The sequence below is a fragment of the Tauraco erythrolophus genome, chromosome 13 (assembly GCF_009769465.1).
Source record: "Tauraco erythrolophus isolate bTauEry1 chromosome 13, bTauEry1.pri, whole genome shotgun sequence".
NCBI classification, from domain to species: domain Eukaryota; kingdom Metazoa; phylum Chordata; class Aves; order Musophagiformes; family Musophagidae; genus Tauraco; species Tauraco erythrolophus.
In genome coordinates this window covers 11,385,466-11,407,748 of record NC_141477.1, presented here as the reverse complement: position 1 = coordinate 11,407,748, position 22,283 = coordinate 11,385,466, and the positions used below count along the sequence as shown (strand labels likewise).

At 55.3% G+C, this 22,283-nt stretch overlaps 1 protein-coding gene across 4 annotated transcripts; it reads right to left on the bottom strand.

The window, feature by feature from the left end:
• Nucleotides 1-639: 639 nt before the first annotated feature.
• Nucleotides 640-20,301, bottom strand: MPP1 (MAGUK p55 scaffold protein 1). 4 transcript variants are annotated; one of them, XM_086619951.1, is made up of 12 exons: nucleotides 20,200-20,301; nucleotides 12,767-12,910; nucleotides 12,343-12,421; nucleotides 11,238-11,323; nucleotides 10,442-10,510; nucleotides 6,124-6,320; nucleotides 5,742-5,848; nucleotides 4,715-4,795; nucleotides 4,040-4,120; nucleotides 3,370-3,572; nucleotides 2,675-2,756; nucleotides 640-846 (listed from the first exon to the last, which is right to left on the bottom strand). In XM_086619951.1, exons 1-12 carry the CDS (start codon nucleotides 20,299-20,301, stop codon nucleotides 674-676), a joined length of 1,404 nt encoding a protein of 467 aa, XP_086476077.1. In that variant the 3' UTR covers nucleotides 640-673. The 4 variants fall into 4 exon arrangements, with proteins under 4 accessions (XP_086476077.1, XP_086476076.1, XP_086476079.1 ...); XM_086619950.1 differs by having other exon boundaries at nucleotides 640-850; nucleotides 2,682-2,756; XM_086619953.1 differs by having other exon boundaries at nucleotides 640-850; nucleotides 2,682-2,756; nucleotides 6,124-6,260.
• Between the last annotated feature and the right edge of the window lie 1,982 nt (nucleotides 20,302-22,283).

Genomic DNA, 22,283 nt, shown 5'->3' with positions numbered 1-22,283 from the left:
AATTTAAATACAGTGACTTTACAACTACAGTTGCACACGGTGAATCAGAAAACTCCACCCTCAGAACACGGGGGGAGACATGCCTGATGGTGGCATGTTCCATGCCACTCAAATCCATGCTTGCCTTTTTCTGCTCTATTCCATTTGTGAAGGGAAATCCTTGGATACAGGAGCTCTTGTGTGGTCTGTGTGAAGCCTCCTAAGCTGTGTGCTTCCTTGACACATCGTGAACACCAGCCAGGCTTTCAAGGTGTTTGTGGCACAGTGTGCACTCCCGTGATAGCCTGGAAAGCCCCTGCTCTACCACTTTGTTTGGGACTGATGCAGAGATCGGCTGGGTGCTACAGCAGGACTGCTTTCCCTTACCCGGTGAGGTGGTGAGCTGTGCTCCGAGCTAATGGTGCCCTAGGCTCTGCTGTAGCCACTAACTTAGCACTGTATTGCAGTGTTGAGGGAGGTGGCCGTCCCCTGGGCAGCCCCTGTCCTGCGTTCCCCTGGAGAGAAGATCCAGAAACCCTCTGTGTGTGTGTGTGTGTGTCAACTAATTGAGACCATGTCCATGGAGCAGCAGAGGGAGTTGTGCTGAGCTGTGTGTGGATTAGGGTAAGCTGAGGAGGTTTCTCCCCATGGCTGCAGGATGATTGATGGGAAGCAGCTGGGGTTGGATGCCCTCTCAGTAGACCCAGGAGATGGGTACCCACTGTGGAGAGCTGCAGGCCTGCTCAAAGGCTTCCTGCAGCAGCTGGAGGCTTTCTTCCACCCCGTTGTTGACCAGTGAGAGGTCGAAGTAGTGTGCGTATCTGCTCCGGATGATCTCTGAATCCTTCTGGAGCTGCTGCAACGCCTCTGACTGCAGGAAATGGGAGAGAGTGCTCAGGAGGCTGAGGAGGAAGGGAATTTCACAGCCCACCCCAACAGGCAAACTCTTTCCTGCCACCAGCACAACTCAGGTAGTTGCTAAGCATCAGAGCACAGAGCATCCCTGCTTGTCTGACAAGCTAGGAGGTGGTGTGTGATCTCTGAGTGCGCATCTAGGGGTTTTGCTGGACTTTTATGCAATGCTAGGAGCATCAGGTTACCTGCTGGAGTAAGGCCAGACCTGCTTGGTCTTGTATTTATCTTTAAAATGCTTTGTGGCAGCTTCCTGTGAGGAGAAGGTTCACTGAGCAGCAGGCTGCTCATTACTATGCTATGCAGTGTAGCCAGCTCAAGGCCCAAGGCTGGTTTCAAGGTAGTCTCCCTGCAGGATGGTCCCTTCCCACAGGCTTTTGACCAGAACAGTGCTGGCTGGCAGAGCAACACCAGCCTCCCTCTACTTGTTTTCGCTGGGATTAGAGTTAAATTTCTTCACAGTAAAATCAAAGCTGTCTGCCCCCTCCTGCCGGTGTGGCTAGTTTGCACGGCTCTCCAGCTAGCAGAGGCATCCCAAAGTGTGTCCCTGCGGGCAGCTGTGCCATCAACAGTGAAGTCCAGACAGATTTCCACCTATCTCCTGAACAGTTTGAAACGCAGGCAGCTCCCTGCATCTGTGTCTGGCAGGGGGGATGATCTTGGGGTGCTGTGCTTGCTGCAGCTCCGCTCTGTGTTGCCCGTCAGCTCTTGGGTGGAGAGGGGAGAGTGATAAGCAGTTTGCTGGGTCACATTCTGGCTCTGCTGCATCCCTGCTAGTAAGCAGTTACCTGAGCCGCAGCAGCTAGCTATATATAGAGCCTGCACCAGCAGGGCTGGCTCTGCCCACTGCAGCAGGAGTTAATTCCTCTGCCTGGAGGCAGCGGTGGGTGATGGGCATGGAGGTGGGGGCAGAAGGCTGCCTAACTGCCCTTTCTGCCCTGACACCAGCCTGCTGCATCTGGCTTTACAATCCCCTGCAGGTTAACATGCCTCTGCATGCCTGTGCACTGATTTCTCTGAAGGCTGCATCCTCCCTGCGACCTATCTGTATCTTCAGCTTTACGAACCCCGAATGAATGAACCCTGAATGAATAGGTTGGGAGAGGTGGCCTTGGCTGCCCATGAGTCCGGGAGGAGTACTGCTCTGTGGATCTCCCTGTTCTCTCATCACTTCCCATCTCCTTGCAGAGGTTAGCCCTTAGAGGAGCTAGTCCAGACTCCAGCAGGGCAGAGTAGGCAGCACTGCTCCCCATGGCGGGGGCTTCTGAGGAAATGGCATGTGGCTGCCAGCACTGGTAGCAAAAACTCACGGTGCCTGGCACTGTGAGTTTTAACTGCAGCATCAGTGCTGCTTTCATCCTTATTTTGGAGGGATGAGCATCTTAATGAGGCAAGGAATGTAAAGAGCTTCTGTTTGTGTCCCTCCATTTACATAGCTTGTGGCAGGATAAATGTTTCTGCTCTGCAGCACTGCTGCAGCTGGAGATGGCTCTGAGTGCTGGGCTGTGCAACCCACTACATGTTAGCAGCTGATGATGCTGCAGGGATGATGGTTGCTGGGGGGAGTCAATCTGGGAGAGTCTGTGACTCCAGGAATCACCAATTCCTGTTTCTCAGGTCTGGGCTGAGGAAGTTGCCCTGCTCTCCTGGACCACAAAAATCAGTGTGGACTGGAAGGAGCTGACGTGGAGCAGGGAGAGTCCTGGGCTGCTGCAGCAGGCTCCTTCTCCCCCTGTGTTGAGCAGGCAAGCCCAGCCGGAGTGAGACAGCCTTGGTGCCCTGCCACTCACCTGCTCTGCCTTGTCTGTTGGGGCAATGAAGACTATGAACGGGGAGAGCTCGGCCGTGCGGATGATCTTCAGGGTCTGTGGAGAGAGGGGTGTAGTTACCAGTGTGGCTGTTCCTCAGGGTGGGCAAGCGCTGCCTGCTGTCCCTCACTAGTCCATGGTGCCCCCCAGCCAGGGTGTGATGGTGCCCGTGATACAGTGGTGGGCTAAAGGGGCAGCCCCTAGTCTGGGGTCATGGGCTCTCTTGGTGGATTTCTGAGCCTGGGGGCAGTTGGGTGAAGCTGGAGCCAGGGGTCCCATCATGGCTTCCTTTGCACCTCATGGAGGAAGATGTAAGGGCATCCCCAGCCCTGCTGGCTACTGGACACTTTGCAAAGCAGCACCCACACACTTGGTGTTGGAGAGGGAAAGGGTCCCTGTGCGAGGCCTGTGCTGGCCCTGCACCCCACCCCACCCCCGGCAGTCTGGCCCTGGCTGTGCTGTCACAGCCAAGTGCATGCTGGGGTGGGGAGTACCCTCATTGCACCCTTGTCTCGGGAACTGAAATGCCACCTTAGCACTCCAAGGCTTTTTCCTTTGGGAAGGGTGGAAGGGCAGTGCACTGGGGAAGGCAGAGACAATCACAGCCACCACACTGGTAGTTGAATCTGCAGTACCCCTTGTCCTGTCCACCCTTTCCCCTGCTCCCTACCTGGGGCTCAATGTCCAAAATAGCGACTTTGTCCTGCTGGTGGATCTTGTGCACCGTTTCAAACTTGGTGCCAAACATGTTTCCCTGGTAGCTTCCAAACTCCAGGAACTCATTGGCGGAGATGTCCCGGGTCATTTCCTCAGTGGAGACAAAGTAGTAGTCCTTCCCGTCCACCTCATTCTTCTTCTGGGGGCGTGTGGTGTCTGAGGAGGGAGGGAGATGGTGAGTGCTGGCTCTAGAAGGACTGGGGAGCAGAGCAGACAGCCTCTGCTCTGGGTGACCTGAGCATCTTGCCTTCCCTTTCTGAGCATGGGGCTAGGGCATGAAGGATCTGTGTACCTCAAGACTAGGCTGTATTAATCCTCTTTCAACTCCTCCAACAAGTAGAGGACTCAGCCTAGGAGCCAAGGAGAGCCACTGACATGTGAAGTGAGGTGTCTCTGCAATGTGGGTGATAGCAGCCCTGCAGCCATCTGTGGGTAGGTTCAGTCCATGGGACAGCAGGCAGGGGGGCCCTACAGTGCCCTGGGTGTTGACCTCTGACATCAGGGGCTTGATGGTGCCTGAGGAACATCTCCCCACTTCCCATCTGCTGTTAGAAGGTCTTGGCTCAAGGAAGTGAGAGGAAAGGCGCCCTGTGCTGTCCCCTCCGCCTCAGCTGGGTACTTACATGGGGGTGGGTACATGAACTTCTCTGGGTTGTTGCTGAGCAGAGCATTCTTGATGTGGCTACGGCCCACGCCGCTGGCCCCTGCAGAGAAGGAGGGATGGATGCTGGAGCTGGGCTCAGAGATGCCTGGCAGGAGATGCTGGGCCCCCTTGCAGCTCTGGGTCTGAGGAAGGGTACAGATCTCCTGTGGCTTTGCCTAGGATCTGCTTGCTGAGCTGGTCTATGGTGTCTTCTGGCCCTGGAGGAGGTTCTCCCTGCCCTGGGCACACTCACCTCCAGCCCCAACTGGAGACAGGATCAGTACCCGCTGAGTGGCCAGCACGGCTGGGCTGCCCATGCCCGCAGGGTCTGCTGACAAGTGCTCAGAACACACAGCATGAGAGTGCTTGCTTTGGTGCAGCTGCGCAGACCAGAGCTGTGTTTAATAAAAGTTATCCATCTGGAAACTCCTGAATTAACTCTGCCTTAGCATTGCGGTGCAGGTGCCAGATCATGCACAATGCCACATGGAGGAGGTCAGCCTGCTTAGTGACTGCTGCAGGCAGAAGAAATGCTTCTTAGAGCTTACTGGATTTTGAAGGGCAGCACTGTCCCAGCCCATGTCCAGTCCTTGTTCCCCTGGGACCCACCACATGCAGCCCCTGTTCTGCACAGGATGCCTTGGGCAGGACCTACCGATGAGCACCAGCGTCTTCCTCTTGAAGGCAGGCAGCCTCACCACCTCCTCATATGAAACCACATCCAGCTGGTCAAAAACTGGGACAGAGAAGAGACAGTGAGCGGTCAGAGCTGGCTTGGCCATGGGAGCAGGACCACATGCACGTCAGACTGAAGCTAGGTCCTCAGGCAAAACTGGAGGGAGCAACCAAGACTGGGCTGAGAGCACATTCCAGTTTGGCTGCTTGGGGGGAAAAGGACAGCAGTCTCGGCAGCAAGCAGCAAGGGAGGTGCAAAGGGTGTCCCGAGGAGCTGGATTAGCAGCTGATGAAGGAGAAGGCAGGGCTGCTCTTGCTTAGTAATTCTGCTTAGGACAGCAGGACCTAGGAGCTGGGTGGGAAGGTGGCAGGACATTGCAGGGAGCCTGTTGCTGGGGATGCTTTATTTGCTGATTTATGGGCCTGTTTCTTGCTGGTTGGAGCTTCAGGCCAGGCTAGGAGCCACCATGTCCTCGGGCACCCACCTTTGCCGGCCCAGTGCCTGCTTGGCATGGCGCATTTGCACAGATGGCTGAGGGGCAGGCTCTCTGCCCCACCAGGGACACAGCTTGGCAGCTGAGGGCAGCAGTTCAGGTTGTTCCCTAACTGCTGAGCAGCCGCAAGGACACTGCCTGCCCAGTGTTCAGCAGCCTGTGGGGTTTGAGGGCCTGGGAGCCCAACTTCCCAAGGAGCTTGGGGCCAGGAGTGCCAGGGATTGTCACCGTAGAAGAGCACAGGAGCTCTGTGCCTGGTTCCCAGGTGAGCCAGCCCCAGCTTTGTGCACTACAGAGCTGCATGGGGACACAGCTGTGGCCACCTGAGGGGTATGAGGACTTTGGAGAAGGGACTCAAAAAAGCTGATAGCATGGGCTGTCCTCCTGAGGTCCCACTGCCAACACAGCTGGGCTGTTTGGTCTGACTCCTGTGGCAGACAGATCTGACCCTGCCCAGAGGCAGGAGTGATGGCCAAAGCTGGGGATGGAGCCCATTGCCCTGCTCACACTTACTTGAGCTGTGCTTGGCCAGGTATTTATCTTTGCACTTCTTCTTCTTCCCAAAGGGGCTACAGCTCGGGGATTCGCTCTGACTGGACTGGGTGATGCTTGCCACACGCCTGCCAAGAGAGGAGGACACCACTGTGGTCCAGCTGTGACCTCAAGCCCTAGGGGAGCAGTGGGATTGTCCGCCAGACATGCAAGAGCAAGAGGAGCAGGGTGGCTGTTGGGACAGATAAAGGCTCACTCTGCGACAGATGAAGGGGACATTTGCCTCCTTTTCCCAGCAGTGATGCTGGTGTTACCCAATACTGTCACATTTCTGGTAGCACATGGTCCCTCTTCCCGCCTCCACTCCCAGATCCAACCCTTCTGGCCAAAGCCAGGGACCTACCATTCCTGCAGCTCTGGAGAAGGGATGAGTCCTGCCGAATCAGTGCAGGAGCCCTCCACTCGGCCCTGCCACCAGTTGCTGTCGTCTTTGTTTATGATTTGAATCACGTCGCCGGTCTGAAACTTCAGCCCCACTTCCTTGCAGGGAATCAGATTGTCTTTTTTGGGGTCATAGTCAAACTGCGCTCTCATGAACATCTGCAAAGAGAGAGTGTGCTGGAGTCAGCATCGCCATGCAGGGTGGCTGAACTTGGTCATGTCCAGCTCCCAGCTCCACATTGCATCTCCCGGCAGTGGCTGCAGAGCCAGCTCCTGGCACAAGGTCCGTTCTCCAGGAGGGACCCTAACCCCTGCCGCTTCCCAGGCCCCACGAGGCTGGGTGAGGAGAAAAGGGATGCACAAAACCTTGGGGGAAGCTCTTGGGCATGGAGCTGCAGTGAGACCTGCTGGTGGGTGAGGGTGGGAGGAGAATGGCATCTTGGCCCTACTGGGAGCCAGTGAAACAGCTGCTGCCTCTAGGCAGGCCTGTGTGCCTCATAGCTGGTGCTTGAACCCTGACATGTATCCCCCCCTGCAGCTGCCCGAGTGCTGCACAGTGGTGCTGAGCCAAGCCAACCAGAGATGAGTCCCATCATGGTGCACAGCAACTAGGGTCTGCAATGGGGTGAGTGGAGAGGAGCCATCGCAACAGTGTGCCCTGCAATCCTATGTCCTGGGCACCCCAGGGAATGCCATGTCTCAATCCCCAGCTGCTGTGCCCTGGTCTCTACCCAGCACCAGGCACTCTCCTGCATGGCACAGGGCCTTCAGGAAGCCAAGACTGTGGTCGTGTGTCCATCCCTGCCTGCGTCTGTCCCGGCCTCTTCTGCATTGGCTACTTTTGCAACGTTCATCACAGCTGCAACTGGAAACGAACTGCTGCTGCTTCCCAGGCCACTGTGCCACCCTCCTGGGGCTGAGGAGGCCCTGGGAACCAAGAAGGCATGAGAATTTGGCCTTTCTCTGTCCATTCTGCTCACTCAGCTCTTTGGGAGGGAGCCTACAGCACTTGCTTGCGCTGGGGCAGTCCGCCCTGCTGCCTCCCCTGGCCTTAAGCCCTCCTGAAGCCAGCAGGCAGCCAGGTGCCCTTGGCCTCTCACTGCCCCCGGGCATCTTTGCAAGGTCAGGAGAGAAACAGCATGTGGCTTTTAAAACACAGACCTTGTTTTCCAGGAAGGCTTTTCAGAAAGACTGTCAGAGAATAACAGGACAGATGAGAGTCACCTGTCCCCAGGAGGGCAGACCACGCATGTGTATTCAGTGTTTTGTGCACTGCCATTTGCTCAGTGCCTGGATGAATGGTTTCTCATCCAAAATGCTGCTGCAGCTGCAGTTTGTCTCTCGCCAGCAGACTCGGCAAGATCAGGACCAGGTCAGGGCTAGTGTGGAGGCAAATCCAAGGCAGGGTAGAGAGGATGAGCAGTGAAAGGCAGAGTTTAGGGAACAAAGTAAAGCTGTGGCTAAGCACAGACCTCACATTGTCCTTGTTCCCTCCTGGGTTTTTTTTTCCTGTGGGCCTCTGAGGCTGCTGGGAGCCCCCAGTCATGGTGCAAAGTCCTGCAGGCTATCCCACAAGTCATGGGTGCTCCCCGGTTTGAGACTTCTGTGATCACTTGGGAGGGTGCTAAGCTCGGAGCCGGTGGCATGCCTGGGGCTGCACAGCAGTCATGCCACCAGCAGGAGATCATCTACAGGGCAAGCAGCACTATCAGACTCAGCCTGATGCTTATGCTAATCCAAGCTTCCCCTGAGCACAACCCTATCAAGTTATGATGAAGATGATCCGAGGGCTGGAGTACCTCTTTTATCAAGACAGGCTGAGTTGGGGTAGTTCAGTCTGGCGAAGAGAAGGCTCTGGGGAGACCTTATAGCAGCCTTCCAGTACCTAAAGGGGGCCTACAAGAAAGCTGGAGAAGGACTTTTTACAAGGGTATGTAGTGGTAGGACAAGGGGCAATGGCTTTTAACTGAAAGAGGGGAGATTTAGATTAGATCTAAGGAAGAAATTCTTCACTCTGAGGGCGGTGAGGCACTGGAACAGGTTGCCCAGAGAAGCTGTGGCTGCCTCATCCCTGGAAGTGTTCAGGGCCAGGTTGGATGAGGCTTTGAGCAACCTGATCTAGGGGAAGGCATCCCTGCCCATGGCAGGGCGTTTGGAAATAGATGATCTTTAGGGTCCTTTCCAACCCACATCATTCTAAGATTCTACGATTTATCCCAGAAACGCAGCACATAGCAAGCAGGCAAAGGGATTAATGTGCGGTGGGGTGATGCCTACGTACTGTCCTCAGATAGGTAGGGCCTAGAAAATCATCCTCCCTGGGTAGAGTAGACCATGCTGTCCTTGTTCCATGTTAAAACAATTTCCCACAGTATGTCCTCCTTCAGCAGTGCTGTTGGAGGCATAGGGCCAGCAGGACACAAACATGGTTCCCTTTTACTGCCAGAAAAGCAGAGCATATGGATCAAGCTGCGACATAAGATCTCTTACAATGGAAGACAACAAAAGTGGAATCTCCTTTCAGAATGAGGAATAATGCTTGCTTTACAAGCACTTGCTGGCACCAGGAAGCTGGTGGTCAACACAAACACACAAGGGACACATGGAAGCTGGTGGTCAACACAAACACACAAGGGACACATAGCAAGCACTGCCCAGGCACCCGCCTCAAGCCCTTTGCTCCCGCAGCTCTGCTACTCCAAGCTAGACACAGCCAGGTCACAGACTCTCCCTCACACCAGTTAGGAGTTAGCATCAGACAGCTCCAGGCATCACCCACAAATTGCCAAGGGCTAGCTCCAAATGCAAGCTATTTGCGTGCCTGCTGCCAGCACCCTCACTGGGTCTGCAAGCCCAGATACTGAGCAGGCTCCAGCATGAGAAGCCCTGGTCTTTAAAGTCAAAAGGCTGTGGTTTACACCTGGGAACAGGCTGGACACGACCTTGAGACCCTTGAGTGCTCAGTGCTTCTCATGAGGATTCTCCCAAGCAAACCTGCCCCAAGAGACACTCAGCTGGCCTCAAGGTGGCTGGCTGCTAGGCTGTGGGGCAAGCCAGGGCAGGGGGGCATCATGATGCCAGGATGTTCACTGTCCTCCCTGTCAGGCCCTGAAATGAAGGTGATCATGGGGATCCAGGAGTTGAAACAAAAGTCCACTCTCAGCAGCGGACTACAACAAGAAGAGATGTGGGCAGCCCATGAGCGGCGGTTCTGGGGAGTAGACAGCAGCACAGCCCTGGACACAGCAAGAGGGAGGACAACTGCTGTTGGGAAGGACTTTGTCCCTGTGTCCTTCCCTGAGCACATGGCCAGCCTTGGGCGAGCCAGCAACTGTGTTCTTTTTCTCAGAGGTACCTTTTCTCCTGGCACTGAGCTGGCCTGGCTGATGGGAGCTGGCAGGGTCAGGCCAGGGAGAGCAGATGTACAGCAGGAAAGGGCAGACATGGGCCAGTGCTTAATAAACAAACACGTGCAAGGCTGCTTGAGCTGGAATGGGGCCAGCATGGGCTGAGCAAGAAACAGAGACAGTTTTCACTTGCCACCATGTTCAGAGACTTCAGCTTCTCTGGCTAAGAAGGGTGACATGGGCTCCTCCAGCCCATCCCAGCACCATCCAGCCTCCTCCCTCTGCCTCTGAGCTCCTCTCCCACTCCTGCCTGTCTATGCGGGTGGGGGGCTGCACTGGAGTTAGTTCCTGCACCTAGAGACAGGACAGCATCCCAGCCACCACACACTGAAGTCTTGGCAGAGGAGCCAGCCCTCCCCACTATCCTGAGTATTTCGGCTACAGCAGGACTTTGAAGGCGAAGCCAGGCAGGTGTAACCCCCTGCCACAGTGACTGCAGGGAGCAGTGAGAGCTCAGTGCTCTGGTGGTGCTGTGGCCCTGTAACGGGGATGTGGCTCTAACAGCCGCGTCTGGGAAGGTAGCAGGAAACTCTCTCGTGGCTCCTGCTGCGCACATGCTGCTGCTTTCCCATCACTGAACACTCCGCACATGTACCACTGTGGCTCAGGCATCCCAGGCCCACATTCCTACACACGTTGGGTAAATACATCCACACAGGGCCAAAACCTGCTTGTTCACAGCAATGTAAGCACAGGACAGGTCCCTCCGTCCTCCAGCAGCTCAGGCAAGATGACTGGGCAGCCATCCCCTTGTCTTTCCCCTGCCTCAGCACAGCTCCCTCTGCAGTGCTGGTCCCCTGTTGTGTGCTTTGGTCCCACCCAGCCCCACAGCCATGTCCCGGCACAGCCCGCAGGTCTGGAGGCTGCACTTACCTGGAGAGCAGGGAGGCGGCTTTGTTGGTTGGGAATTACTTTTATTGAGACCATCCCCTTGGTTTCTTTCTAGTGAACAAAGGAAGGGGAGAAAGAAGAGTTGAAGGAGGTGGTGTCCAGAGGCAGCCTGACAGCAGCAAACTGCAAGGAGCTGCTGAGTGCCAGGACCCGCAAAGGCAAACATCCATGCTGTGAAAGCTGGGGGACACTACAGGCCTCCTGCTTAGGCTGCTGGTGGGTGTCCTCAGCTCCACCACCACCTCCCTCCGGCCAGGTCCCACATGTTGGGCATGGATCAGGATGGTCTCAGCATGTGAACCCAAGGCAGGTCAGAGACCCTGTCCAAAGCTGTCCCTAGCAAGGGCCTGACAGGATCACTGTGACCTCAGCAGCAGGAAAATGGCACAAGGGTGACCTTCAGGAGTGGCTCAGGTCTGCAAGAGCAGCCAGCCCTTGGGCTGGAGTTGTACCGCAGCTCTGACAAGCAGAGGTGGTTTCCAAGACCCATGCGCATCAGCACATGTCAGGGACCCAGCCAACAGCCTTCACTGCTGCTCTTGAGAGGCCAGAAACAAGCAGCAAGCACAGACCAACAAGGCTGCGTACAGAGAACCAGCACTTGGCTGTATTACAGCACCCTGGCACAGCAGCCCTGGCTCCTGCTGCATCACACTGCTTCATGCAGCTGTGTGTTGGCCCTGGTATCTAGGAGGGGGTAAATGCTCAGCCAGCATGCACAGCTGCAAGCCAAAGGAGTTCTTACTGGGGAACCGCCCTGCCAAACACAAATACCTACCAGCATCTTCTGCAGCTGGTCAACTGAGTGGTTGCTCACACTCTGCCCATTGATTTCTATGATTTCATCACCCACGTGAAGGGAGCCTGCCAGCAATGGGAGAAACATGAAAACGTAGGACCAGACAAGAGCTGCTCACTAAAGCCAAACTACGCAGCTCCACCAGCCTCCCGACCCACTGGTCAACCTGTGCCAGGACTCTGCGGTGTTTGCCTAGGCAATGCTTGTGCAGCCACATGTCACCTAAGCACATGGGACTAAAGCACAAGGAGAATTCATTCCCCCTCCACCCGATACACACACTTCATCCAGTCCGAATGTCACCAGGTAGCTTTCCATTGTGTGTCCTTCAGTACTTCAGACTAGTCAAAGCACCTGTTTCAGAGTTATTCAAACCCAAACCCAAGTACCTCACCTGAAGCCAAATGACAGCCTCCCTATAAGGTCCTTAACATAAGCATTCTTCACTTTGTGTGTTTTCAGTTTATATACCCAGTCAGATTGCAGCCTCAGATATACTGCTATAAATAAGGCTCCAGTAGCACTACTGGAATGGCTCCTGGGTTATTTTGGCAGGGGTAAGCTCAGACTTCCCACTTGGATCCAAGGCTGGAAAAGGGGCCTCTTTTAAGCACAGAACATGTCATTTACATGCCCCTTGGCAAGGCCCAAACCCAGAAAATAGCACCTATCTATTTCTCTTGGCACCTTCTTTTGGTCTGCAGAGCCAATCCACAGCAAGCCTGTCCCACCTGTGCACTTTAGGAATGGGAAGAGCTTCCCCTGCAGTCTCCAGGGTATGATCCATCTCTTGTTACTGTGACCCCATAATGAGATGGAAACAGTCAGTCTCTGGTTCCTTTTCGAGAGGGCCCTTTCCTCAACCCTTCATTTCTCCCTAAAGGCTCCAGGGTATTTACATGACAACCATGCAGTGAGACCAGAGAGTCCTGAGTTCCTGACATATTCCTAGTGGAGGAACCAATACAGATGTCCACCTCACAGGCGAAAGTCTGCAGTGCTGGGAGGCTGCCTTATCTCTGCATGGAAAGAAACCAGCTGCAGATGTGCACCTCATACACTGCCTCTATAAGGGCCTTGTTACCTTGTCTGTGAATCATGCCCCCGTGGAAGATCCTGGCCACCATGCAGCTCTGCTTGTCGTTGAGCTTCAGTGTGATTCCCTGGAAGACAGGAAAATCCCTGACTGCTTGCTGGAAAGGAGAGCTCCCACACTCTCAGCAAAGTTTTGTCCAGGCCCACATCTGCGGTGGGCTGTCCAGTGGCTGGGATGAAGCCCCCTGCTTGGCCAGCGCAGCCTGCTGCAGCTCCTCTTGGCACAAGCTTCACCACTCTTTGATCGGGCTCGCTCTGGGTCCCCAGGCAGAAGGCAGGATCCAGCACCCTCTTCCCATGGCCAAGGTCTCTAGTGAACTCCTGCTTCCCCCGAGGCCAGCCCATTGGCACGGCTCTACCTGCCCTTCCGCCCCTGGGGTGCCGCCAGGCTTCGGGATCTTGCCAGCTCTCACCATGGGCTCCTCCGTGACCTTCTCAAACTGGATGAGGCGTATCTTCCGCACCTCACGGCCATTGCTGTAGGAGGGGCTGCCCAGAGTCGCTGAGCCATTGGTATAAATGTCCTCAGTCGTGGTGTTCGGGGACTGAGTGATGGCCTGTCAGGGCAAAACAAAGACCGGGCTTTAGGGGCTCCACCTGAACGGGGCCGGGAGTGCTGGCTCCCCGCTGTCGGGCTGAGCTACCTCACTGTGTTAGGGTGCCTGAGACACAGAAGGAGGAGACATCTATGTGCTGGAGGAGAGGGCAGTAAGAGCAAGAAAAGAAAAAGAGCAAAAGAGCTGCACCCATGAAGATGTGGATGTGGGCTTGATCTGCAGTTTTCCAGCCTGGGAAACACAGGAGGTAAGAAAACTTTGGAAAAGCTACAGGTAGCAGAAGCCAAAAGAGTCCACAGCTGATCATCTTCTGCAGCAACAAGTCCCAAACCCTACTTGTGTGTTGCAGCAGCACTCGGTCCACAGCTGGCTTGTTGCAGAGCATAAAGCTCAGGCAGCTTCACTGAGTGAACGAACAGAGCAGTTTCAAACTCACTGCTGAAGAACTGAGGCCAGGCTCTGCTTTTGTTTAGTTTGCAAGTTCAGCCATTCATCATCTGCATCAATGGGCAACTGAAACGATGCAGAGCCACGTCTACATCCAGGCACTGAAGGCAATGTGCTCCCAAGCCAGCCAGAAACCCCCCGTACCCCTCCTCTCAGCTACAGCCTAGTTCATGCTGGCTGGCACTGGGAAGCCAAGCAGAGGTTTTCAGCCATGGGGAAACCCCTGCTCTGCATCTCCAGCAGGCACAGGCACTGGGGCAGGTGGAGGGTGCATGGGGTCCCGGGCAGACACCACCAAACCTGCCCTGCCATGCAGCAGGGACACTGCAAAGTGAGCTGCCACCTCCCAGCCTAAGAAAGCCTGGCATGGTCCTGTTAAACTCCGCAGGTATGCTGGGCAACATCTTCACACAGCTCGCAGACACACTGGTTTGGCCCCAAACGCAGTGGACTTCCCTTGAGCCTCTCCCAAATCGGTGCTGGCCCAGCAAAAGCCAGGTCAGCTTTGATCTGCAGCCCCTGCCCACCTTGTCAGCACACTCAAATCCCTATGCCAGCCCATAAGGCAAAGCAAACCCTCCCAGCTGCCCCACTCCACACCAGGCTGCCAGCTTTGCTGCCCAGTTTGCAGCTTGCACCCTCCCTCCCAGCAGCACCCAGCAAGGTCCTCATCAGCTTTAGTTCTGCACAAGTGATGCCACACGCATGCCCAGACAGAGCCAACACCTCTCCCTGCTGCATGCCGATTTGCCAACATCTGACCAAGTGCTGGACCCTGGGGCTCCAAGCCTAACCCCCCTGCCCTGGCTCACTCTCGTCCATTGCAGACACCTCGCCCGGAGCAAAGAGGCTGCAGCCCCACGCCACCAAGGGGTGAGATCCAGCTGGGCCGTGAGGAGGTTCATGCACGTGCAACTGGGGTGAAGAGCATTTGCTGGTGGGGTGCACCCACGGCACTAAACCACAACAAAATTAACTTTGGTAGGTATGTGCCAGTGTGCTGCCGGGCTGAGACAGCGGCCCAGCCTTGTGCAGTGGCTGAAAGCAGGGAGGGAACCAAAGGCAAGGGCAGCAGAGCCAGGGCTAGCTGGGCTAGCAGGAGAGGCACTTGCAGAGAGGGACGGACCAGCATCAAGGCACGGGCACCACTGCACCCTTGACAAAAGAGTGCTAGCAAGGGCGGGGAGGAGAGGCTGCAGGGAGCCATGTGCCCACGCTGCAGTGACAGGGAAGATGTGTGATTTATTTTTAAGCCAACTACTTCTAAAAGAGACAACCAACCTCCTCCTCTCAGGAAAAAGGCATCACTTGGGCTCTGGCTGCCAATGGCTTAAACATGGAGGAGGCAGCTGAATCCCAGTCCACAGCAGTGCCCAGGTCAAGGACTCACAGGGTGGAAGGAAGAGCGACTCACAGCCCCCCAGCCTGGCTTGCCAGCCCCAACAGGGCATGCTACCGTGCTGATCACAGGGCAGAGGGACAGATCCAGCAGTGTGGGTGCCTAGAGCCAGCCCTCAGCTCTCCGCCAGCTGCCCCAGCTCTGCTGAGCCAGCGGGTGGCAGGAGGAAGAGGATGATGAGGAACTTTTGTAGCCCTGCCTGAGGCCAAAGTGCCCATGAGGTGGTTTGAGTCAGCACAGATCACACCTATCTTGGTCATGCATTGGGAAAGCATTACACCGTGCAATCCCTGGCTTCAAACCTCTGAGCTCAGCAGAGGCTGATGACCCGGGACACAGCACAGTCTGCTCCAGGGGCTGGGAGTTCCCGTCCCCGCCAGCTAAGCCTCCCAGCCCTGACCTTTGCATTTTGCTGAGAGCTGAAGAAAACACCTGGCCCTCAATGCTGACACAGCATCAGTGTCACCCTGGTGACTCCCAGAGAGCAAGCCTTGTTATTAGAGCCTTGTTGTGTGCCTGGAGATGGCCACCAGTCACTTGATGGCAGCCCTGAACCCAGCAGGGTCCTCTGGCAACTCCCTGTGCTCCAAACAGAGCCACTCTGGGACGGCATGGGCTTTTGCTGACTGCACTGGGTAGCCAGTGGATGGGGATGGGAAAATGCTAGGCTCACAAGGAGGACCAGGACCCATGAAGTAGCAGATCCCAGCCTCCATGCTGGGCATCCAGAAGCTGGAGACAGGAGATGTGCACAGCTCTTGTGCTCCATGCACGTAAGCCAGCCGGCCAGATCACCTAAAGTGCGCGCTCCTGGCAGCCACAATGCTACTGGCCTGCTCAGGCTGGTGTAGCCTGTGACCTCGAGAGCCCTTCAAGTCATGCTGGTGGCGGGCCAGACCCTGCTACTTATGCACTGATCTGCAGGAAACATCTATAAGTGCTGCCAAGAGCTGGCTCCGTGGCCACCAGCCACTGCCAGTTCTGCACAGCCCTAGGTTCAGTCACTACTGGGGTCAGCCTTGGTGCAGGCACGGGGCGAGGGGGCTGAGCTGTGCAATAGACCTGCTGGGCAGGGCCGAGCAGCCCTGTGAGTGCCTTGCAGCTGGCTGGCAAGGGTACAAATCCTCATTCAGAAATCATGCTCCAGGTGGCGAAGCACAGAGGAGCCACCAGCTTCACAGGTCAAAGAGGTGCACCTCAGCTCCCTGCCTGCATTTTCCTCAAGACCCTGGCTTTCTGCCCTGTATCCCAGGGTGGAGGGAAGGGCACCAGCTCCTCGGCCAGTATTTGCCAACACGGCAAACAGTAAATGTGGAGCAATCCTCAGCAAAGACCCCAGGGCTTGGCGTCCTGTCCCCCAGTGGGGTCAGCATTGTCCTGCTGCTGCACTCGCTAAGCTGGACTGCATGTCACTGTGCAAATCAAACTTTAACTGGGCAGCTCGTTTGCAGGAGCCTGAAGCAGCACCATAGTGCAAAGGGCACATCTGGTTGTTTACTTCCTGGGCTCTCCTTGCTGATCTCACCAAGAGACTTCAATATCAGATGGCCTTGGAAGAGCAGGGCTCCCTGAAGAGCATGTGGAGAAAGGTCAGACACTGCTGGCTTTGCCAAACAGGTACCCAAAGCACAGCACCTTGGATGTAGGAGGGAACCCTAGAGCCAACATCCCCCAGTACTGCCCTCTTGGCTGGCAGGGAGACACACTCTGCTGCCCACAGTGAGCAACAAAATCCCAGCTCCCCTCACATTATAATCACCATGGGCGTGGGCATGCACAAGTAGGTTGGAGCACTGTTTGGTGCAGCGATGTCCTGGCCCAGCAACCTCAATTCCTGCCCTCTAGTGCTCCAACTTTGCCTTCCCATCGTCCAGCAGATGTGTGCATCACAGTCTCAGTACAGCTTAAAAACCACAACAATGTGTAAAAAGAGCAAACTAGCAAAAAAATTTGAGCTTGGGAGTTGCTTTGGGGCTGCTCCAGCAGGCTGGGGAGCAACAGCCATGTGGACATTTAGAAGTAATTAATCCCTGCCTTCTTTCAGGAGCTACTGCCTTCTCAGGTCTGCCAGCACAACCACAGGAGCAACCTCATCCAAGATCCCTTCCAGCAATATGATCCTTTTTTTTTTTTTAAAAAAAAAAAAAGCATTTAAACCAAACAGGATTATATTGCTGACAATGTGAAAAGGCCCAGCAACACCAACAGGTTGCAGTGGTGTCCTGGTTTCGGCTGGGAGAGTTAGTTTTTCTTTTTAGCAGGTAGAAGAGCTCTGTGTTTGGGTTTTAGTCTGGGACTCGTTTATAGTTGATGCTGAGACATCAAGGACCTTTCAGCTTCCTGTGTTTTTGCCAGTGTGCAGGAGCACAACAGGATGGGAGGAAGCATGGCCAGGACAAAGGGCTCACAACTCTCCTCATTATTTGAACTTAGATTTAGGATTGAGCACCAAATTGGCCAACTGAGTTTTCCGTATCATGCAACGTCATGCCCAGTATATAGATGAGGGTTGACTGGGAAGTTGGGGAATTCTCATCTGTGGGACTCTCTCAATCTCTTGGAGCTCTCTCTCTCTCTGAGCCTCTGACTAATCCGGGATTGAGGTGTCGAGCACTTGTTTCGAGATCACTTGCTGGGATGGGATGGAATGGGAGTTTGCCACCTGGTAGTGAGCAATTACACTGTGCATCCCCTGTTTGTACATATTATTATCATATCTATATATTCATATATTGTTATTATTTTATCATTATTACTTTTAATTTTATATTATTGTTCTTATTAAATTGTTCGTATCTCAACTTGCGAGTCTCCTTCCCTTTTTCCCCTTTAATTCTCTTCCCCATTCCCCAGGGGTGTGGGAGAGTGAGTGAGCAACTGCATGGTGTTTAGTTGCTGGCCAGGATAAAACACAACAAGTGGGAAGGGGAACAAAGAAATAGGAGGGATACAAGCAGTTGTGGAGGTCAGAACACGCCGCTAGCTCTGTGTGCCCTCACACTGACTCCAGATCATGGAGTGGTGCAATAGAGAAGAGTCAGATTTTCAAGGGAGCACAGTTTTGCTGAGGCACCATCTTCCCACCAGGAAAGGCTGATGCTGCCTTTCAGATGTGTTTGTGAAATTCCTCACCTCCAAGGGAGAGTCAGTAAAACCACAACACTGCCAGAGGAAATCTTGAGAAGCTGCTCAGCTGCTCCATCCTCACCTTCCAGAACAAGCCCTGCAAAACAGCTTTTCCCCTGTAGATGCTACAGACTGGAACATGGCAAACTGAACTTGAGATGAAAAAAGTTGGAATCAGCCCTCCCCACTTCATTTTGGTCAAGCCCAGAAGTTTTGCTCAGCTTTCAACCACTAGTTTTGCCCGTGGTCGTTTCAGGATTTGGTCCCTGTGGACTGTGGCCTCAGTCTGCTCTGGAGCTGGTGCCAGTCGGATGCCAGGAACTGCTGCCCACAGGGAAGCACAGTGTCTCCTCTGCATGCTCAGGCTCAGCTCTCTCCAGAAGTACCCTCCTTTTCCCCACCGAACTCCCAAAGGTCACATTTGCTGCCCATTTTACAGCTGGGGAACTGAGTCATGGCCAATAATGGCATCTGCCTAAGGTCACCCTGCCAACCAAGGAATAAAGCCCACACCTCTATGGTAAATCTGTATTTGCCAGTTGAGAGATAAAGAAAAGATATGCAGGCATGTGGTGGGGCTCAAGGGAAGAGGGTGAGTGGCTTCCTCCACCTTGGCTTGTTTTCTAGCAATGACATGACTTCCACTTTCTGAGGGTTTGCGTGCCCTGCCACCACGGAAGGAACGCAGGACAGCATTTCCCAGCGTGTGACTCTGCCACAGGAAATGGGGAATAGAAACCTCCCAGTTGCCCTGTTCGACTCCAGCCAAGATGCAGCCAGCCAGACCCAGCAGCCCTCCCGAGAGCTGCTGCTGGGCGATGTCCCTGCTGTCTCACAGAGGGGCCCACAGCCACCATGGGCCAGCACTGCCTCTGCATGCATGTGACACGGGGATGAGCAACTGGCAAGCTCAGAACACATAACCTCAGTTGGGTGCCAGCCCTACAGAGCTCCTCCTCCTCTCTGTCCACTTTCAGAGTATCCCTGTCCATAGCAGGGGGTTGGCACTAGATGGTCTTTAAGATACCTTCCAACCCATACCACTCTATGATTCTATGATTCCTAAAAGGCCCCAGACAGATCCTGGTTTTCCATCTCTCTCTTTATCCCTACTGGAATAAATATACCATAACACCAGGGAGCTGCAGGCCAGATCCTACATTTTTCATGCCCCACTGCCATTGGTGATTTATCCCTGCTCTGCCTGCAGTCAGGCAGGCTCTCTGCCTTGATCCTGCAGGTAGAGGGATGGGAGAGCTCCTCTCAGCAGTTGCCTGATTTAGGCATTTTGTTGTAAAAGCTTTTTTCTTTTTGTTTGAAGCACTCTGCCAGGGTTGAGCCATAAAAAGCGCACAAACCGCTGGTGTGGGACAGATCTGACAAGCCTCTTGGATGCTGTAGCGTCCAACAGGATGGGCCAAGGACAGCACTTCAGGAAATTTCCTCCCTGCTCTCTGAGGCTCCCCAGAGAGACAAGAAAATCTCAGCCCTGGTACACTGTACCATGACTCCGTCAGGGACTCCTGTTCAAAGTCAAAAATCTCTGCTGGGAGCACCAGCTGCTTAGCACTGGGAACTGCTGACCTTCTCCTGGTTGCACCCAAGCTACCCCAAATGACATCAGCTGGGGAAGGAGCCCTCCCAGCACAAGAGAGACAGCTGGTGCAGTCTGCTCTCCTTCTGTTGGAGATGGGGCGTACACGCCCCGCCTCCCCCCGCCCCCAGCCCATTCCCTCCCCTGGGGTAGGTATGAGAAGGGCTGGTTGCATCCTCCTTCTCTGGGGCTGAGACCCACTCCCCACCCCCCTCCAGCCCATGCTGTGGACCTGGAGGTTGCTCAGCAGCTGAATCAGCTCATGTGACAGGCAGTTCCAGTTCAGACCAGCTACAACTTTGCAGCAAAACAAGCACAAGCTCCTCCGTGGCAGGATGCTGAAGCCTTCCTCCTCTCTACCCAGCTCCTTTCCTGCTCGGCCACGCTGTGCTGGCCACGCTGGCTGACCGTTTCCTCACGGCGCCCCACGTCTCCAGCAAGAAGCCCTGCTCCTGGGGTGCTGGCGATCAGCAATGCCACGTATAGGGCACGGATCTGGACGCTCACCTCCTGCCCACCGTGGAGCCTCTGCCCTAGGAACCCTGATCCCTCCAGCGTGTGCGGGAGGGACCGCATGGAGGGGGACCCCGGGGGCTCCGCACTGGGCCGGAGCTGGGCTCAGCGCTCGGCTAAGGACCCGCGGGCAAGGGGACCGGAGGGCGGAGGCGCGCTCTGCCTCGGGGTGCCGGGGCCGCCACGGGGGCGGATGGAGGGGCCGCTCACCTCGGGCTTGGCCCGGTTCTGCAGGAGGTGCTCCAGGTAGAGGTCGGAGAGTGCAGTCCGCATGCTGCCGGCGCTGTCGCTGCGCCCCGACTTGAGGGTCATCCCGCCGCCGCCAACAGCTGCAGCCGGTTCCGCTGGCTACAGGAGATCGGCCCGGCCCCGGCCCGTGCTCCAGCAGCGCCGCGCTCTGCCCGCACGCTCCGCCCGCTTGGCAGCGGTGGGAGGCCCGAGAGCGGGCGGCGCGGCGCCGGGCGGAGCCAGGGGGCCGGGGGTGTGCTGAGGCCGGCCCCCGGGTATTGCTGCCGCGGGGGTGTCACTTCCGCGCTGCGCCTTCCCGGGAGGCGGGTCGGGGCCGCGCAGCCGGCACCCGGAGGTGCGGGAGCGGAGGGGTTCGATCCCAGAAGTGGAACGGATGGGGCAAGACGTCCCCGCACAGATGGCATATCAGCACCGGCAGCTGCCACTCGGCGTGTCCCCATCGTGTCTCTGCTGGGAACAGCCCCTGCCCCATGCCGGCCCCCCGACGTGCCCGAGCGCCAGCAGAGCTGTTAGCCGGCACGCACCAGCGAGGGTGCTGACAAGTCTGAACTCTCATGCGACTCTGCCGGGGGTGGGGGCTGCCTGCACCGCTCACACCAGCTCACTTGGTTGCCAAAACCAGGGCAGGAGGCTGGATCTGAGAAAGATTTGTCCTCTCATAGCCAGGGCAGAAGCCCAGCAATGACATGGGGACCCCCTCTCCAAAGCAGCATTGGTGCATAGCTGGTTCTCACAAGCTGATGGTCATCTCCAGGCCCCACTGGTGTGCTGAGCAGGGTGTGCTGGGCTCCAAGGGGCCTCTAATGTGAGGAGACCCACGGATTTCCCTGTGCTGCAGCAGGAACAGCCCTGTTCTTGTGCTGTTCTGGCTCTTCCACTTCCTCATGCACCTGCAATTCACATGGCTGTGGGTGGGATGGCATTTGTGAGCTGTGCGTGATGGGAAAGGCTGCTGTCAAGCTTGTTTTGTGCTCTTGCTATGAGTCTCACTGATGCCAGAGCCTCAGGTGAAATCTGAGCTTTATTTGCAGATGGGAAATTAATTCTGGTAGAATGTTCTTTAAGATAATTACTGAAAGGATTTTTCATCTCTGGGATCCTGGAGGTTTTGAGGTTTCCTTGCTAGACTCCCACACTGCTGTATACAAGTTCCCCAGGTTGCCTCAGTCTAAAATTGCACTAAGAAATACATGGAAAAGAAGGGTGTAAATCCCTAGAGAAAGGAAACAGGAAAATGAGGGAATAAAGCAGGACAAAAAGAAAAGAAAGAAAATCTACCTTGTTCTGACAGCATGTTTCTCCTGCCTTGTGGGAGTAAAACTGCTCCTGATTGGGCTTTCAGAAAGCCCAAGGACATGGGGAAGAGGAGGAGTGGGAGTTGCAGGCACTGGCGTGACTGGCTCCAGCCAGGAGGAAAGAGCCTCAGCAGCACAGCCTGGGCAGGCAGCAGGAGAGAGCTCTGCTGCAGCAAGTCAGCCTAGTCCAGCCCCTCACAAGGTGGGTGCTCAGAGGCGGGAAAGGTGCTGGGGGTCTGCCCCCGATGCATCCCACAGGTGGATTCAGGTTGTGTCACCAGGAATGCACCATCTTTGTACACAAACGGAGCCAGAAAGCTTACTTCTTGAGCAGATGCCATAATCTGGAAACTTTGGAAAAGTTCTGATATAAGCTTTGTGCTCTGGGGCTCCGTCTGCTTTTTTTTGAATTTATTTTTGACTATGGCCTCATAGACTGGGTAATAGCTTGTGGTCAGCATCCTTCCCTGTAAATCTCCCACTGCATCTTTCACACGTTGGCCAGAGGAGCACCTCCTCGCTGCCACGTCTTGCTCATGACAGTGGGGATTTTGGAGCTATGATCCAGACAGCACGACCCAGAGGAGCAAACCTGCCCCAAAGAAAGGATCACCAGATGGCGGGTGACACACACATACAAGTGAGGCAGCAGAGGAGTGACAGAATCAGCAGGGTGAAAGGGAGGATGTACAGGAGTGCCTGTGTATGGCAACCAGTTATTATTACCCAGCTGGATTGAGTTGAGATAAT